Here is an 18,459-nt window from a genome sequence, read left to right as displayed (position 1 = left end):
ATTTCCATGTGAACAGTGATGGTGAATGATGGTAGTGTCATTTTGGCATTTCCAGTTGCTTGCAGGTCTGTTTGCTTTCGTAGTATACATTGCTTTCTTTCTTGGAAGCTGCGTAGTAATACCATATACTTTCTTGATGTTTTAATGTTTTGAAGTAGTCCAAGATACTTCATATTTTTCTTAAGTTACTCATTATTTTTGAGAGCAAGATGTTCCTTACTGTTAATTTCAGATTTAAAAGTATAATTTGAATCCTTGGATCCCAAACCTGCTGTGCATCCAAATCAAAGGGAAGCTTTCTAAAAGGGCAGCTTCCTGAGAACCATTCTGACCAGCTAGATGGGAATCTCAGGGATAGGACTTAGGAATCTGCATTCTAAACCACTCCTGAGACCCGAGTCTGACCCACAGGCTGGCTGGGGTGCATTGGGATAACAGCAGATCCCTTCCCCCTGTCAGGAGTTGTGGCTATGTATTCCTGGTGCCTGGCACAGTGACTGACGCAGACGGGCACTCCAAAGTTTGTTGAGTCTAGCAAGGATGGCATGAAAGGAGGCCCCTGGTTTTTTAAAACTGGTTTTTAACTTTGTCTTACATGCTGGAAATGTCCTGTTAATTGCCTCCAAAACTTTAACTAAGAAGGAGGGCTGAGATGGTGATGTTCCCTGTGGCCAGAAGCACCCTTCTTTTGAGCTTGTTTACCAAATCGGGAGTCTCCATAATCAGTGTGTTGGTCCTAAGCTGGCTACTGAATAGCATAAAATGTGTAGTCCTGTTTACATCCATTGGCTGTGGGTCTGAACAGATAGGATCAGCCGATGACTTTTGGGGTGCCTTTGGGGTTCTGTGTTGGAAGAACGTCCCATGTGATTGTGACACGCTGTGTGCTTGGGCTTCTCTGCTGCTCCTCTTGGCGTTTGCTTCCAACGAATACCTCAGTTCCTCCCAACCTGTCTTTTGTAAAGCAGACATGAGCTGATCTTACCTAGGTGAAGTAAACGAGTGCTGTTCATTCGGCTTGGGCAGATGCCACAGTTAGAATCTGTAATAAGTTGAAACCCTGCTTGCATTGTCAGCTGTTGAAGTATTTTGCCCCAGGTTAGTTACGTTGACCCGTGTGTTCACCTTTTGGCTCAGCCCTCGGTCCCTGAGCAAGGCCTCATAGTCACATGTGCCTCTGCCACCTTCCTTTGATTTTAATCAACCGGGTTCAATGTTTATGATTCGCTTACATAATTCCATTTAGTATTTTTCTTTAAATCAAACCATTTCTATTTAAAGTCAGCCCGTTGCAAACAAAACCTTACCACGATCATCAACAGGAAGACTAGTGTTGTTTGCCATGCATGCAAGGCGTAAAAATAAATACAGGGAAAAGATGATTAAATTCTTTGTTACCGTTCTTGCCGGTGCCAGCTCTGAGGCCTGCTCCCTTTGTGGAAGGGGAGACTAAGACTAGCACGGTTTAGGCAAGTGTTATCCACACAGTAGTTGTGATGTTATCAGAAGAACTGAAAGAGATGCAGAGAAAGGAGTAAGTTGTCACTTGAGCTTTAAGGTTGTGAATGTTGGGGAGTGATACCTGCTCCATGTTTTAGGAAACACCAGCTAAAGCTGTTGGATTTGATTTCCTCTGGTGCTTAAGGAGCTGTCCACTGAGGCCAACCAACCCTAGCGGTAGGATTTATCATGCCTAGGAAGCAGAATTCTCCAGTCGCATTTTGATCTGCAGAAGGATCACAGAGGACAAATACCCTTGGTCTTTTATGTATTGATAATGTACTGAACCCCTGCCAGTCACTGTGAGTGGAACGTGAGTCTGGTCCTCAGTGTGAAACATCTGTCCGTCCCAGACCTCTGTTCATAGATGGGCGTGGGGGCAGGGAGAGTGGGTGGCATATCATCAGTCTGGGTTTTTCAGAACTTGGTATAAGCAGAGCTAGCAGAAACACTGCGGTGATCTTGCAGCCCTCTCTACTTGCAGATATTACGATCCTGCAAAATTAACAGCCCCACACATTGCTTGGATTTAATGTTCCTTGAAGTGCACTGAGGTGGTTTGGATTCTTTTAGATGCCAGCATAAATTATATTTTTCAAAAATGTCGTTTTCATCAGAAGATCAGTAAGTTGAAATGACTCCTGCATTTTTGAGCTAATTTAATTGATTTCAAAGAATGTTAGTATAAGGGCAAAATGAGTCTTAGTCTGTGAGATCTGATGGGCTGGTTCTGGCATAAATGCTGATTCCTGTTGTTGACACCACTTAAAATAGTTGTGACCAGTGATTGCTGTCACGTAATTCAATGAATCTACATCACAAAGCAGAGGTTTTGCTGTTTAATAAAGAGCACCCCTCCCCTTTTGCCATCTGATGGAAAGTAACCGTTTCGGGTATTTTCAATGAGTTGTTTTATTTGGCTGTTGAGTAACTTTGTTTTTGTATGAAGAAAAAATGCTTCCCTGTTCGCTCCAGTGTGCCAGCTAAATTTGGTCACTGCATTTTTATGATCTAGGCCTGTTTCTACTTTGAAACTTTTAGTGATAGTGAATCTTTTTAGGATTGCCATTCACCTAAAAGTCCACAGATTAATGATGATTTTTAATAGCACTTTGATGATTCAGTAAGCATTTTTACATGTATTGTCTCATTTCCTGTTCTTTGAGGCCCATCGAGTGGATAGTTCTATTCCCAGTTTACAAGTAAAACTCCTAAATTAAATTTCTTTCACATGGATCAAATGTACCAGGCCAGGTTTTCTGGCTACTCCTATCTATTTCTCTTGCTTGTAATAAGGATGTATAGAGTTAAAAGAAAATCTAAGGAAGGTGTAATGAATTCCACATGTCACAAAGGTATCATTAGTGACAGATGTCCTAGCTCAGGTAGAACTTTAAAGGTGGCGTAGAGTAGCTGGGTCAGCATCATAAACCCATTACCTCAGAGCATTCAGTAATTTGAAGACATAATGGTAGTAGGTAGATAATTGATTTAGCATAGTTGTTGGATTTCTCTTTGGCCTGTTCTACTTTTTTAATCCTAAATCCGTAGTAGCTATCCAGAGCCAAGCGCCTCCTCTTTTTGTTCCAGCCCCTAACATTCTGTAGTTTCTTTAAAGAGAGTTGGTTGGCATATTTATTTCTGTAGTCAGTATAAAGATTGAAAGTTGTTGCCGAGCCAAAAATGCTTGACTCTTTTGCTTGGGAGACATATGCCAGGCCTTTGTCCTGCAGTCAGAGCTGAGTCAGGGAAGGGAGCTAACCAGAGCAGGCACATCAAAAGGTGAATGATGTCAAGGTAGACGTTAATTTAACTCTCCGTGGAAATTCGAAGTTGACCATGTGACCTAAACTTCATGTCACGGAAAATAACATGATATAAAATAAATGCAGTGAATTCAGTTTTTCTTTGCCACAAGCCAAATAGTGCTAATTAATCTTTTCATATAACTTCAGTAGCATCAAATAAAGGACCAGTTTGTCCCTAGGTAATAAATTTTATCTTTTTCCCCCAGTTATGTAATAAGTAGTATCTTTAAGTAGTAGTATTTATGCCATTTGTAGGAGCAGAATTTAAACTTATAGGTACAAAAATGTATTGATTTTTCCTCTTAATGAAATCTCTGTCTTTATTACTGTGCCTTTCCAGTTACTTTAAAAAAAATAAATAAGTTGGCTGTGATATTATTCATGCATCTAACAAATACTTACTGACTACCTAATGTCTGTTGTAGGCGTTGCTCCCCCTGAACGAAGAAAACAGTGTCTCTCATGCAGCTTATATTCTGGTTAGGGACGGTGGAGACAAAATCAAGTAACCTAAGATTACTTCATGTGGTGATAAATGCTGGGAATAATGTGAGAGAGAATGATGACCCCTGGGCAAGACCCTTTAGATAAGGCTAGTCAAAGAAAGCTGCTCTGAGTTGTTGATATTGAAGCTCACTGAGGAGAAGAGCCAGCCATTTGAAGATGTGCAGGACCATTGTTGACCACAGAGAAAACAGCAAGTGTAGATATGCTGAGATGGGCATGACAGGAAGACCAGTGAGGAGGTGGAGAAGCAGTGTGTCAGGAAATGAGGGGTCTGGGTTGAGGTTCCATAAAGGGGGGACTGGGGCCAGGTCGTCCTGGGCTCAGAGGCTCAGGATTGGACAATGCAGGTGATTCGAAGTTGCTGGAGGGTTTTGAGCAGGAAAGTGACTTGATCCGATTTATGGTTGCTCTGTGGGACACGGGCAGGAGTGGAAGAAGGGAGCCCAGTTGGTAGGCTAGGCTGTTCTGCCCTAGTCCAGTTGAGAGCTGGGTCAGGAGGAAAAGCTCAGATTAAGACTGTGGCAAAGGCTTCAAGCTGTGGCTGGAATTGCAGTCTGTGTGGAAGTAGAAAGCCAGCGGGGCCTGCCCATGGTCTGGGGATTAGCAACATGGGGGAAGCAGGACGACGGATGACTCATGGCATTAGTTCCCAATTTTGGCTCAGGCGGCTGGATGAATTTACCTAGTTTACGGAGCAGGGGCTTGTTCTTTCAGTTTGTACGTGGGCTTTCTTTGTCTTTCTTTTTTAATGAGGTGTGCTGACCTGAATGAAGAACCTTGATGTATTATATTCAAGTCTTTAGGCATTTTCTAAATATTGTAGGGGTTGAAGATAATTATTGCAAAGATACCAAGCTTTGGGGTCATATATTTTCCTTTTGTGTTGTTGTTGTTGTTTTGATAGAACAGTTACCTAGGCATAGGGGCCAGGAAACAGAAGGGGATATGTACACTTTCCTGGGAGGGGAGTTCTCAAGTTCTCATTTGGGTAACAAAAACATACTGATTAAAAAACAAAAACACATGCATTTTGGTTTGTTTTCATTACTAGGGTAGTAACATACCTTGTAAAAAAAAAAAAAAAGTATGAAAGAGGAGGATAAACATGAAATCAGAATGAATAAAGCTCCTCCATATTTTCAGGGCTGCAGTCTGGCATACACCCTGGGAAGGTTTCTAGTTCCTAGACTTATGTGGCTGCATGTTTCTTGTTTTCCCTCAGACACAACCACATTAGATTTGTTACAGATTTACTTTTTTAACCTAATAATCTTATTTTTTCATGTTAATTCTTATTACATTATTTCTTTCTTTTAAAAGACTGCCTATTATTCCATTCACTAGTGTATTTAAACTAATGCCACCAGTTCTCTATTGATAGACATGTGGCTTTTCAGTGTTGCATTAGGACGGGCAGTGCTTTCAAGAACATTCTTTGGGAATGTCTGACAGTTATTTCACTGTATTGATTCTCCACACAGAGGCTGGTCAGAGCTGCCCTCCAGGTTAGTATTATGGTGATTTAATGAACTACTTCAACAGATCTGATTTGTGTCACCAGAATAAGACAGTGAAAATGTGAGTTTCTAGCAGCATCAATCAATCAATAAATAAAAATTGGCTATTTACCCGTGCTGTTCTTGACTTGTCTACTATACATAGAAATCATTAGGTTGGCTGTGCTTCAGATTTTAAAGCTGATATTTCAGGATATAAAGCCACATTTTAGTTATATTTGCTAAAAGATGTTTATCCTGAGTCATTTCACGAGACTTAATTTGTATGGTTAGTAGTTAAGATACACACACACCTGCTTTTTCCACCCTGTTTAACTGTGGTCTTACATGTGACCAGAAGAGGGAGTTTTTATCACTTCGTGATGCTGTAACACCTGGCTGGGTGTCCCTGGCTGGGGCACTTCCTCCCAGGCACGGGCTAGTCCAAGCCCATAAAACAAACTGGTTGGAGGCAAGGGAGCAGTGGCTAAATTTAGCTCTTTCCGTCCTCATTTCACATTGTATATATAGAAATCCCAGTCTTTGGGTTTACTTCTGCGTTTTGCTATTAAGGCAGCAGTTCTCTGAACTTCAAAGAAATTTTATACCTTTTCCTCTTGTGTGTTTTGAAGTTTAAAAATAAAGAGAAAGGGGCGCCTGGGTGGCTCAGTCGGTTAAGCATCCGACTTGGGCTCAGGTCCTGATCTCATGGTTTGTGGGTTCAAGCTCTGCCTCGGGCTCTGTGCTGACAGCTCGGAGCCTGGAGCCTGCTTCAGATTCTGTGTCTCCCTCTTCCTCTGCCCCTCCCCCGCTCGTGCTCTGTCTCTGTCTCTCAAAAAATAAATAAAAATGTTAAAAAAAAAAAATAAAGAGAAAGATCAGGGAAGGTAACTATCTCAGTTTTAAAAGTTAAAATACAGTCAATAAGCCCCTAATCACACATGATAGAGCTCTTGATTTGGAATCTCCTAGAGTCAAAAATAAACTCTGGAATGAAATTTGTTTATTGCTTCTTATGCTTGATGTTTTTAAAAGATTGTTAGAATTCGTAATACTGGAGATTTGTAGTGAGCTTTAGAAAGTTAAAATATTGATGGGGCACCAGGATGGCTCAGCCGGTTAAGCATCCGGCTCTTGGTTTTGGCTCAGGTCATCATCTCAAGGCTTTGTGGGTTCTGTAGCAGTGCAGAGCCTGCTTGGGATTCTCTCTCTCCCTCTCTTGCTGCCCCTCCCCGACTCGTGCTGTCTCTGTCTCTCTCAAAATAAATTAAAAAAAAGAAAAAGTTAAAATATTGTTTCACCAGAGTGACTAACCGGCCTTTTTTCTACGTGATCCTTACTGTGCTTAGTTGTGCTACTTGAATCTCAGTCTGTTTAGCCAAACAAATGAAACGGGAGCCCTAATCAGAATATGCTTGTTTGATGTAATCGCAGAATTTCACATTGTCTAAATTTTTCTTGCTCTCACAGTGCATTTTTTAAGAACAAAAATTTGTTCCTTATGGAGTTTTTGAATAATGCATGAATATATTAAATATATAAACATGTATTTTTACATAGACAAATCTATTAATCTCAAATATGCTATTTTCAGTTCAGCCTACTTTTTTCTTATTTCATTGGCTTTCTGCCTACCCACCTTTTCCAGCTGTAGTAGTCTTCTGTCTACTGTTAAACCATCTATGTAACTTGGTACATTATTAGTACATAACTTAGTATATACATGCTTCTGTATTTTTCTCATGCTAATAACTTTATGCAGGCCCATCTAATCCTTTCTTAGTAAGGACTTGTGGTCATAGTTTTACAGAAAATGGATTCTATGATGCACCCTTCTGCTTCTTTTCTACTCAGCAATACCACGTGGGAATTTATTCACAGGCCAGGATAACAGTATTCGCCCCTTTTTAATGGTTGCTCACTATTCTAAGTTGTGGCTGTACAGTAGCTTCCTCATTGAAGTCCTCTGTGGACATACACTTATTTCCTCCTTTTTGCCTCCATGAACAAAAGAGCAGTAACCATCCTCCTACATATGTCCTCACCTATTTGTGGTTTTGTCTCTGTGGGATTTGTCTCAGGAAGGGATTCCTGGGTCAGAAAGGGTACTTCTATGCATTGTTAATAGCTGCTACTAGATTGTTTTCCCCAAAGGCTATCATCCTTTATATCTATTAGGTGTGCTTGAGAATATCACCACCAGGAGTATTCAGTTTCTAAAATTCAGTTTCTTTTTCTAAAGTGTCTTAAAGTGTTTCAGACACACACACAAATGTAATTGATTGTGATCTAACTCTGCACTAAGTTTCTGAAACAAGTGCAAACTTTTTAACTATCAGTGTTAGCATGGATGTTCTGAGTTTGACTAATATGTAACGATAGTAGGATTTCAAGAGATCTTTCAAAACAAGTGATGATTTAAAAAAAATACATTGATTTAAGCAATCACAGGCAATTTTCCTGGCATCTGTGGGAAATTTCTATTCATCCTGCTTGGAATTTACCTTTGGGAGAAATCTAGGTCAGCTAGGCTGAGATCCCTTTCGGCAAAATGTATAGGCTCCTAGAAGATAACATTTTGGGGTGAATTTAATTGCAGGACTGATGATTTTAAGAATCTGTTTTATTTCTGATCTCATTATCCTCCTTGCATTTGGCATGATTGGTCACCTTCTAGCAGTGTTCACTTTGTGTATCAGATAATGACTGGACTGAGGTCAGACTGTGGTTAACACAAAGCCTATGTAAATCAGGCCATGAGGTTATACTTACTTTACGTCCCTGCCTTTGAACAATTTGAACGGTTGAAAAGGGATACACGGATGAAGTGTGGCGGAGCCCTGAAGAGCCATCCACCGAAAGATCAGATGATGGCAGCCAGAGGAAGGCTGCTGCATGGTATTAGCCCCCAAGGTGAATTATCCCCATTTAAACTTCATCTCCCACCTCTCCTAATCCGGCGTGAGTACCTAATGAGCATTGGATAATAACATAGCAACATTTCTTGGTGAAGCTAATCTGATTCTGGATAGCAGGCTTCCAAGCCCACAGCTGAATGAATCGCTTGGTATTTCCAAGTTTGAAAATACTTTCTCCCCCTTTCAAGTGTTCCTTGGCAGCAGGTAAGGAATGTTAAAGCTCCTGTAAGTGCCAATTAAGGCCAATTATAACTTGCCTGGCCTGCTGAGACACTGAAGTGAAGTCAGTGGAGACTTGTGGCTCCTGTAAACTGGAGAACTGGCTACCACCAGTGACAGGAGCACAGCCTTTACCAACTGCCAACAACTTGTTGGTTGCTGTGCTGAACACCAGATGACACCTGCCGGCCTCTCAGGGATTTGATTTAGGAAATCCCAAGATTTGCTGGGGACATCACTAATTTCTGTAGCAGCAATCTCTTTCTCCCGTTCCTTCACATGATGCCCACCGTCCAGTTTCTCCTTGATTCCAATCATAAAAGCTAACATTTATTGAGCACTGAAGATGTGCCAGTCCCTGTATCATGTACGTCACCTCCTGACCCCTCACCACGTCCCCATAGGAGGAGGCAGTCTTAGCACGTCCCCAGAGAGGACACCGACCCTGAGGGACACAAGTGTCTTGGCCAGGGCCGCACAACTGGAAGTGATGACACTGCGGGCTAGCTGCCCCCTGAACCCAAGCCTTCAAGGCGCTGCCCTCCCTGGCTGCTGCTGGTGTGTGTGTTTGCTGTGCGCAGACTAATTCACGGAAGAGTTTTGTCAGTTCAGAACTCCTTTGTGCACCAGAATAAATCTGATGCCTGCACGCCATCCGCAACACCTCCAATACCTATAATTTTTAGTCTGTAAGGCATGGATATTATTCTACTAAAAAGGTATTTTAGTCTCAGGCTTTTTTTAGTCTATAGTCTTTCAGTTTGTTTTTTTTTTTTTCATAAGAGAAAAGAAATGTGACCATGTCTCCATACTTAGACATTTAAACATGAGCCATCATTGGGAAACTTAATACCAAATAAGCTTCATTTGGATAGGATATTGGAAGATGGTTTGTAGAAAATAGTAATCATGCAGAGCTCCTGGGTGACTCAGTCGATTAAGCATCTAACTCTTGATCTCAGGGTCGTGAGTTCAAATCCCACTTTGGCCTCCACGCTGGGTGTGAAGCCTACTTAAAAAAGAAAAAGAAAAAAGTGAAAATAGTACTAATGCTGTCCAAGCAGAACAAAGTAGTATTTAATTAAGCATTTGCTTAACCATTTTACTCAGGGCATTCAGAGAGAAGAATGTGCGTGTTTGAAAAAGACCAGCTTTTGTGTATTTGTATATATTCTTATTGTACAAAGTTATATTTTCCTGGCTTACACTATCAGTCATCCCTTTTTGGATATAGGTCTTAAAAATTTAAGTTTAAGGGGCGCCTGGGTGGCGCAGTCAGTTAAGCGTCCGACTTCAGCCAGGTCACGATCTCACGGTCCGTGAGTTCGAGCCCCACGTCAGGCTCTGGGCTGATGGCTCGGAGCCTGGAGCCTGTTTCCGATTCTGTGTCTCCCTCTCTCTCTGCCCCTCCCCCGTTCATGCTCTGTCTCTCTCTGTCCCAAAAATAAATAAAAAACGTTGAAAAAAAATTTATAAAAAAAAAATTTAAGTTTAAATTGTTTCTCTCTTGTTCATGCAATTGACTGTTGAACAACATGGGTTTGAGCTGTGCAGATTTTACCCATTTATCCACAGATTTTTTTCAATAAATGTAGTACATTACCGTAAATGTACTTTTCTTTTCCTCATGGCTTTCTAAATAATGTTTTCTCTAGCTCATTTTAAGAATACAGTATTTAATACATATAACATTGAAAATATTAAGTAGCTTTATGTCAGTGGTAAGGCTTCTCACCAACTGTAGAATTTTAGTAGTTAAGATTTTGGGGAGTCAAAAATTTAACAGATTTTTTCACCTGGTAGGGGGGGCAGCAGTCAGTGTCCCTAACCCCAACATTGTTTAAGGGTGAACCATATGTAAAATTAAAATATATGTATTTGTAGCCATTAAGGATGTTTGCTGAGGGACACCGGGGTGGCTCAGGTCATGATCTCACGATTTGTGAGTTTGAGCCCCGTATCTGGCTCCACGCTGACAGTGTGGACCCTGTTTGGGATTCTCTCTCTCTCTCTCTCTCTCTCTCTCTCTCTCTCTCTCTCTCCCCGCCTCTCTGCCCCTCCCTGTGCTTGCTCTCTCACAAAATAAAATAAACTTAAAAAAAAAAAAAAGAACAAGGTTTGTTGCAATTCACCCTAGTTTTCACCAGGATTATAGAAAGATTTGATTATCAGAACTCGTGGATTGGCTGGGTTGTGTAATGATATTTTTTCCCCACAAAAGCGAACATTAGAAAGGCACGTATTTGTGCTGGGAGAGGAGCGAGGACTCTGGGGTCTGGCCTGATAGGTGCAGTGATGTGGAACGGAGTCTTCTTCGTCTGAGAAAAGGCCCCTTATCTGTTTTGTCCTGTGACCAATGACATCAAGGAGATTCCTCAGCTGCCCCTTGGGAAGGGTGGGTGGGTGCAGACCTGTTGCAATCAAGTAGGATAGCAATGGAGTTTTTTCTTCTAGCTTAAGAAGACCTTCAGTGAATTAATCTAAACTTATTTTTGCTAAGTAATTTTGAAAGATGTTTTCATCCTGTGCTTGATCTGCTGATGCCCCTTACCTGGTGTCCTCCTGAAGTCTTTTAAAGACCACTATAGCTTTGCATTGTGTGAATGTGATTATAAGAAGCCTGGTGGGGGGTGGGGGGTGGGGGGGGGGAAGTAGGTTTGAGAAAACCCTCTGGATCTTAATATTGTTGCCATGGTCAGGATCTGATTGCTTGCCATGAAAATAAAGCAGTGTGGCTATTACTCTTTTGTTTTAGAATAAATTTAGAATTTGTGTCTGCTCTAATAGAAACCATTTCCTACGGCTCACAACTCTTTCCCACCCCTTCCAGGCCAAATCTTTTCCACACATGTAATTCATGACTTCTTGCCAAATATTCTCTATGGGGTGATGGGATTCTGTAGAGGAATTTCCCCCCTCCTTTTGACATTTAAAAGTGTTCATTCTGAACTATCAGACATCTGAGTCTATTTATGTGTGCAGCCTTTATCATCATAAAACTCAGATCAGTTGGCCATTTTTTCCATGTCTATTTGACAGTAAGATTTGGGGATTGAGAGTAGGAGAATAGTTTTATGGGGAGTATAATAGGGCTGACATAGAGAAACAGACCAGGAAGACACTGTTTATAAAGAGTCATTAGGGAGACAAGTTTTTGGATTAAAAGTATAAAAGGTCCTAGCTTTAGTCAGTCATCTAGTGATTGAGCACCAGGCTTCAGAGAGTCAGGTGTATATTGTTCTGAAATAAGATGTATTTTACAAATATGCATAGAAAATTGGTTAAAATTTTTGTTACTAGATTTAAGAAAGGAAAGTAGACTTCAGAGTGACAAATTTTAGTTATTTTTAAGTATAGATCATGGGGAAATGAAATGTCGAAAAAGACTGCAACTCTTTGTAGAAATGCATTGACTTTAAAACTTTCCAGTTTATCGAGGCTTAAAATGTAGGCTGTATAATGAATCATATAAATTTTCCAATATACCTGGAAGCAGCAGTGTCCATTTTAAAGGTATTCAGAAAAATCAGGGTGTGAGTAGATTCACATTTTAGGAGGTTAAATTTATAAATTCCATCTTCCCCCTTTTGGGCAAGTTGCCTTTCAAATAGAAGGATTAATTTACACCAGCCAGGACGCCTTGTATGACCATATTAGTTGAAATTAGACTCCACCCCTTGTTTTCTGTTGATCTGCCAGGACCTTTGTAATTCAAGTGCTTTTTACAGTAGTAGCAAATGTTACATAAGACCAAACATGGAGCATATTTGGAGTTGGTGGGCAGACCCAAGTCATGATGCAAGCTTGCAGTAGCAAGTGTGCAATGAAGCACAACCAGATTATGTGAATGGAAGGTGACAAGAAGCCTCTCCAGAACAGCCCTTCCTCCGCACGAGGGCTGAAAGCTCCACTGGGTAAGTTTTCCGAGGTGGTTTTCAGAGGCTGGGCTTGGCCCGGGGCCCAGTTGGGGATGAGCTTGCGGGAGGTGGGTTAGGTCTTTGCTAACATTACATGGAAGCAAGCAGAGCGGGAGGAGTTCGCGCAGGCCTCTTTCCTCCTGGCGTTTGGCCTCCCCTGCCAGCAGGCCCTGGGCTGTCTGTTGCTGGAGTGGCAGAGGGAGTGAGCTCTGCAGAGCTGGTGGGTCCGAGCGGGTAATCACAACAAGGGGGATTAGCTGCTGCAAGCCGTCCGCAGGAGCCATTCTGAAATGTCATTTGAGTGATCTGGACAAAGTTCAAACGCAGACAGGAGTCTAGTTTGTTATTAACTCCAACAAAATGCTGAGGTTTGCACCACACGGTTCCCGTATTTCAAAACAGGGAAAGCATTAGTTATGCCGCTCTCTAAAAATGGAGGAACGTTGTAACACGCTTTAACTGTTTGTTTTTTATCTCACTTGTGGTAAGTGAGGTTTTATGACAAGCAGTTCATAGTGTTTCCTGTCGAATGTGTTTGAAAGCTGTTTGGTCAGATACTTCAAATCCATAGCAAAGGTTCCAGCAGAACACTGTGTCAAGAGGAAGAACAACTTCAAGATACAAACAGTAGCCCTGGAAAGTCATTCAGTTACTTAAATTGAGTGTATAAAAATTTAATTACAGACTGACTGCCAGAAAGGACGACTTTTTTCAGTTGTGTTATCAAGGTAGCCGGTACAGCCAAGCTGATTGTTTTGGGCTCTGTTGGGAGGCTCTTCTCCAAGTTACCCTGTCTCGTGCTTCTGTCGGTAAGCAGGGAGTGAGGTGACAGTTGAGTTCTTTACTTTTCACTGGATTCACATTTCATGGCTTCTGCAGTAATGAGCTTGACCAGATAGTTTTAATTGAGGTTAAAATTTACCAGTTTGAAGGACTGTAAACAGATCTTAAACCTTTAACCAAATTGCTGTTAATTCCTTAGAATTTATCTTTTTTAAACTCTCTTTTGTCAGGCAGTTTTAGTTTTGCTCTTTGTAGTTTCGTTTTTGAATATTGGGGTTTTTTTTTGTTTTTTTGTTTTTTTTTGAATATTGCTTTTGATGTTCATTAGTTGACAGCCCCAGCCTATAGGTGGGGCAGATGCTGTGTTTCTCTTTTTGGGGAGCATTGCGGGCAGGGGTGGGGGTGGGGGGGAACAAACCTATGCTACAAACTCATTGAAAACATTGGCATTGTTAGGTAATGAATCATCCGTTCCTTATTAAACAGGGTGCTTAATGAAGGAGGCATTTTGGACTGCGTTCTGAGTTTGAGGTTTTTGGTGTTCCCGTGTTCACTGTCTCCTTCCCTCCCCCATCCAAAATAAAGTGAAATTAAAAGGATACCGAATTAGCAGGGACTAGCGATAAGAATGTGACTTCCACTCGATGCAGCACTTTGCAGCAGATGATGCCGTCATTCCTTTGCACCTTGGACTTGCTACTCTTTTTTGGCCTGGGAAGACCATGTTCCCTGTGGGGGTTCCTGCACAGCAGTTTTCATTTTTAAAAACACACCAAACAAAAACAATGAAAAAGAGAACTCGAATTTGAGTTTTACCGGTTTCCTTTAATTCTGTCTTTCCTACGTGTGTGTGTGAGTGTGTGTGTAAAATTTGGATTGCAGTGGTAAAGACATCCTTTTTTTTTTTTTAATTCCTTTTTGCATTTTGATATAGCTTTGTATCTTTCATTTGGGTAAAACTGTGACCAAGGCCCAAAATGTGACTAGAGAGAAGTTTGTGGAAGGACTGAGTATATTGATGCCTGAACCACACATGCTCTATAACAAATTTTGGGAGATTAAACTCCTAATGTTAGATCACTGAACTGTAGGATGCTTCATTCCCTAACCAGTGGAGGATTAAATCAGAAGTAACTAGAGACTGGTCGATTTTTGGTTTTGGCTCTTTTTTCTTTTCACATGCCGATACCGGAGAAACACAAACATTTCAAGTCATTGATGGAGTGGGAGGGAGACGGGAATGAATTCGGCGACAGTGTTGTGCACATCACTCGGTGAGATCATGTTTGTTTCAGGCAGGGTGGTTGCTTGCTGTACTCTGCCAGCATCCTTTGGGTAACACTGTGCTTCCTGAGCACAGCAGAGAGAGGACCTTAGGGCTGTTAGCAAAGTAGAAGTGTCAGCCAGCATGCCATTCGTTGCATGATAGCCCATAGTCAGAAATGGTGGCAGAAAATTAGAGTTTGGTGGCTGTGTTTCGCTCAAGGTAGAAGCTGCCTTTTCCCCCAAGGTGCTTTCACTGAAAACATCTTTGTGTGCCTGTTTGAGATCATGATGATAACCCGCAGTTCAGAGTCTGTACCTTGAACAGGGTTGCGAGAGCATAGGAAGGGCCCCATTAAGGAAATGAACGGATCATTCCGACCATTCACTCTTCCTTAAAACAAGCTTTCTTATGACGGTGATTATGAAGAAATGATGCTTCACACTCACGACCAAGGTGATCTCTGGTGTACCTTCAGCACCTCTTCTTTTTTCTCTATCATTTCCTCTACTTTAATAAAAAAACTTGGATTTTTAAAAAGCCATTTTAGCAGTGTTTGCAAAAGCCACAAGTTAAGATGGCAGGGGAGGAGGACCCCCAGATATTCAGGAAGTTTTTCATATTTCTCACTTGAAAGCAAAGTACGGAAAGAACAGTCCCCACGGGAAGAATTCCTGGCAAGAGGATTATTTGAAGTTGCCATATTTCTGCTCCCTTCTTAGCAACATTATTTACAATCCATTCACGCCTGTCCCTTCCCCCACTGGAGTCGGAGTCGGTCTCCCTTGTAATCTGCCCTTTGTGATCTGTTCTCTTTCATGCCGCTAGTGTGAATGGGGATGCTGCAGGGCGCACCCTGCCCAGAGACGTGGAAGTGCCAGGAGACGCGGAATACTTTTCGTGGGGCTTTTATTTTCATCATAAAGCACTGGCTTGAGGAGCTTGATAATTTGATTATAGACCTTTGGTGAAAAGTTGTTTCAAGTAGCCCAAGTGCTGTAAATGACTCTCTTTTCTGCACTTTCCCCTTATGTTTTAATTTAAAAGCACCTCTGCATTAGGGGGAGGAGAAATGCATTTGGCAGAAGTCTCAGTTGGAGACTAATTTGTTAGGGCAGCCAGTGTTGAAATCATCCTTTTCAATTAAATCTCTCTAGTGGAAATGATGCTGAGTGCTTTGTGGTAAAGAGTTTTTCTTCCTCACTGTTTTTCATTGCTGTTTGTAACCCACCTAAGCGTGCTTTTCTGAGGCTGCCTCCCAGCTCCACTTTTGGCTAATTGTCCTTTGAGGCACTGCCTGTCAGAGGTCAGTTTGGGATTCCCCAACGTGAGATTTGAATGTTCCAGAGACAGTCTTCGTCCGTTGGGTGTTTTTTAGCATTAGACTACACCAGGCTCTCTCTGGAGTAGTCTAATCAAGTGTCCAGGGACCCTAAAGAAGTTGGATCAAAGAAAAAGCAGATCTGAATTAAAGAGAAACTGTGAGGACAGGGAGTAGGGTAGGAACATGTTTCCTGGTCAGACACAAGCGGGTGCCTTTACATAAGAAGAAGGAAGTTTACAGGGAAAAGCTGACAGTGGAAGTAGTGAGCACATCATTAATGCTTCATGTCCATGGTGTGAATTTACATGGTATGCCAGTTTTTTTTTTTTTTAATAATTATTAGGAAAAAAAACAGAAGTACTCTGTCAAACCAAAGTCACAGCTTCACAGAAATTGCTGAGGGTAATGCTAAATTAGATATGCCTAGTCAGTCACTGAATTTTGAAGAATATATTAAGCAAATAATAGTCTAGGTAAGGTGCAGAAACGACGAAAGATCTGGAATGGGATTCAGCTTTGAAGGTCAAAAGTCTTAGGCAAAACACTGATGTGCAAAGTAGATGTGGAAGGAAGACGCTCTGAGAGTTGAAAAATGTATATGTAGTCTTCCTTTATAGTTTCCTGACCTTAGATATTTTTATAGGGGTCATCTTTAAGAAAGACCGCTAATGCCAGCTGACCCTTCAGGAGTTGTGTTGGCAGCCCGAAAGTGCACTTGTGACAGTTTGGGTTAATTGGGAGCTGGCAGTATAACATTGCAGTTATTTTTCAACCTGGATATCAAAATAAGCAATTTAATAAATTCTGTGAAGGGCCTGCTTAAATGAATGACCCTAACTTTCTAAACTGAACCTTTTGTTACATGCAGGGATTGCTTGCTATGCCTGGCCAAATGATCCATACGCGTGCATTTAACGTTTTATAGCCATGTGTGAGCTTGATTATTTAAAACAAAAAGACAAACCCCTTATTTTAAAAGGGGGCAATTCTAGAGTATTAGTGGGATGGGACTGTCAAAGACCCCATGAAATCATACATTCCTTAAAGTGTGGATTGATATTTTTCATAAGGCCATTGCATACAGAGTACACACTCTTTTTAACCTAACCTGACCAAATCTGTCCAAAAGGGTGAGTTTCATATAGAGAAAAGTTTGTGAGTTTTGGGAATCATTTCTTCAATAATCTGCCTAAAATTTCCACCTTTGGATCCATAAGCTGAATTTGAGACCTTCCCTTCATTCCATTCCATCACCTGCAGTTCCTCCTGGGTATGACTCGTTTCCATCAGGAAAATGAACCAAATTTTTATTTTCAAAATAACTTTAGCTCAAATGAGCATTCCTTTTTTGGTTGGTGTGAATGTAATCATTTGTAAATGAATTCTAAAAGTTATTCCTCTGAGCTTTTATGAGAAGAGCTTGGATTGACACAGAAACTAAATATGTAGCTTCTACCTGTACTCCACGGGAGAAGATAAAGTGGGTTAGGTTTGTTTGTAAGTGATTTCTGCCTGCTTTGATAATCAGCATGCCTTTCTCACAGGAGTCTGTAATTGGCATTAGCTGAATTAACAGGGGGCATGTGTCTTAGTGCCTGTTGAGTTCCCAGTGCCTGGTCTGTAGTCGGCCCTGAGCTGCGGGCTCTACAACTCTCCTTTAGCTAATCTCCAATAGCCCTGCCCTGCAGGGTAGGTTTGACGACAGATGAAGAGGCTGCCAAGGTGGGTGGAATCAGGTTATTGCCCAGTGTTACCAGCTAGTAGGTTGCAGAGCACGGCTTTGAACCCGTCTGTCTCTGATTCGAAAGTTCTTGCTCTTTTAGGTAATCTATTTAAAAAGTACTTTTAATTTATGTATATTTGAATGTGTATTTATTTATCTTGTGAGAGAGAACAAGAGCAAGTGGGGAAGGGGCAGAGAGAGAGAATTCCAAGCAGGCTCAGAGCTTGGTCTCACAAACTGTGAGACCATGATTTGAGCCAAAGTCCAGAGTCGGACCCTTAACTGAGTTGCGCCGCCCCCCCCCCCCCGCAAAAGTATTTTTTTTATTTAATTTGGATTCTGTTCAGCCTAGTTAATTACTTAGCTCACATCAACACTGTGCCTGACAGCTCTGATCCCTTACTGGAAAGGCAGCCATGACTGGCCAGAGACCAGAGAATGACCAGAAACATGCATTGTGTTGGTCCAGAGGGGGCCAGCCTAATCCTATAGAATAGGTATTCGCTGTTCTTAGTAAAACAGACCCATCTGGGAACTTTGTAAAATGATTCTTTTTAGCAAGAAAGACAGCCCTGACGGGTACTTTTCTACCAGAATTCACTCTGCAAACCATCTTTGATGGTTTAAAACCCTCCTGAGCAAAAAAAGGAAAAAAAGAAAAAAGCTACCCTGGCTGACATGCATAGCTTATCTTTAGGATAGATAGCTTGCAAAAGGGAAAGATAAAATCTCAACAACAACCTGGGTTTCCCTTAAACAGATTCTGGATCCCCATCCTGAATTTACTAATATTCTGTCTCAACCTTGTGTGTTGAACCTTTGCAGTCTTTTGTGCTGGCAGTTAGCCTATTTTGCTGAGCCCTTGGGAAGATGGATGGGCTTCTTACTGATATATGCCCCAACCCTCACCTTTCCCGTTCCCGTTCCCGTTCCCGTTCCCGTTCCCGTTCCCGTTCCCTTTCCCTTTCCCTTTCCCTTTCCCTTTCCCTTTCCCTTTCCC

The 18,459-nt window shown here is 41.5% G+C and overlaps 1 protein-coding gene across 3 annotated transcripts in view; it reads left to right on the top strand.

Moving 5' to 3' along the window:
- The window catches only part of ATXN7 (ataxin 7), a 92,941-nt gene that overhangs the window by 46,594 nt on the left and 27,888 nt on the right, over nucleotides 1-18,459 (top strand). The window contains exon 1 of one of the 3 annotated variants that reach the window (XM_040454541.1): nucleotides 11,836-12,362. The exons of the other annotated variants lie outside the window; for them this stretch is intronic. Within the exon in view, the coding sequence (XP_040310475.1) occupies nucleotides 12,296-12,362 (67 nt within the window). The 5' untranslated portion in view covers nucleotides 11,836-12,295. Of the gene's footprint in view, nucleotides 1-11,835; nucleotides 12,363-18,459 lie in introns of those variants that run through there. 3 annotated transcript variants of the gene reach the window in all.

This window comes from Herpailurus yagouaroundi, unplaced genomic scaffold (genome assembly GCF_014898765.1).
Source record: "Herpailurus yagouaroundi ecotype Mexico unplaced genomic scaffold, PumYag 213, whole genome shotgun sequence".
Lineage (NCBI taxonomy): Eukaryota > Metazoa > Chordata > Mammalia > Carnivora > Felidae > Herpailurus > Herpailurus yagouaroundi.
This window is presented reverse-complemented; position numbering and strand designations above follow the sequence as displayed.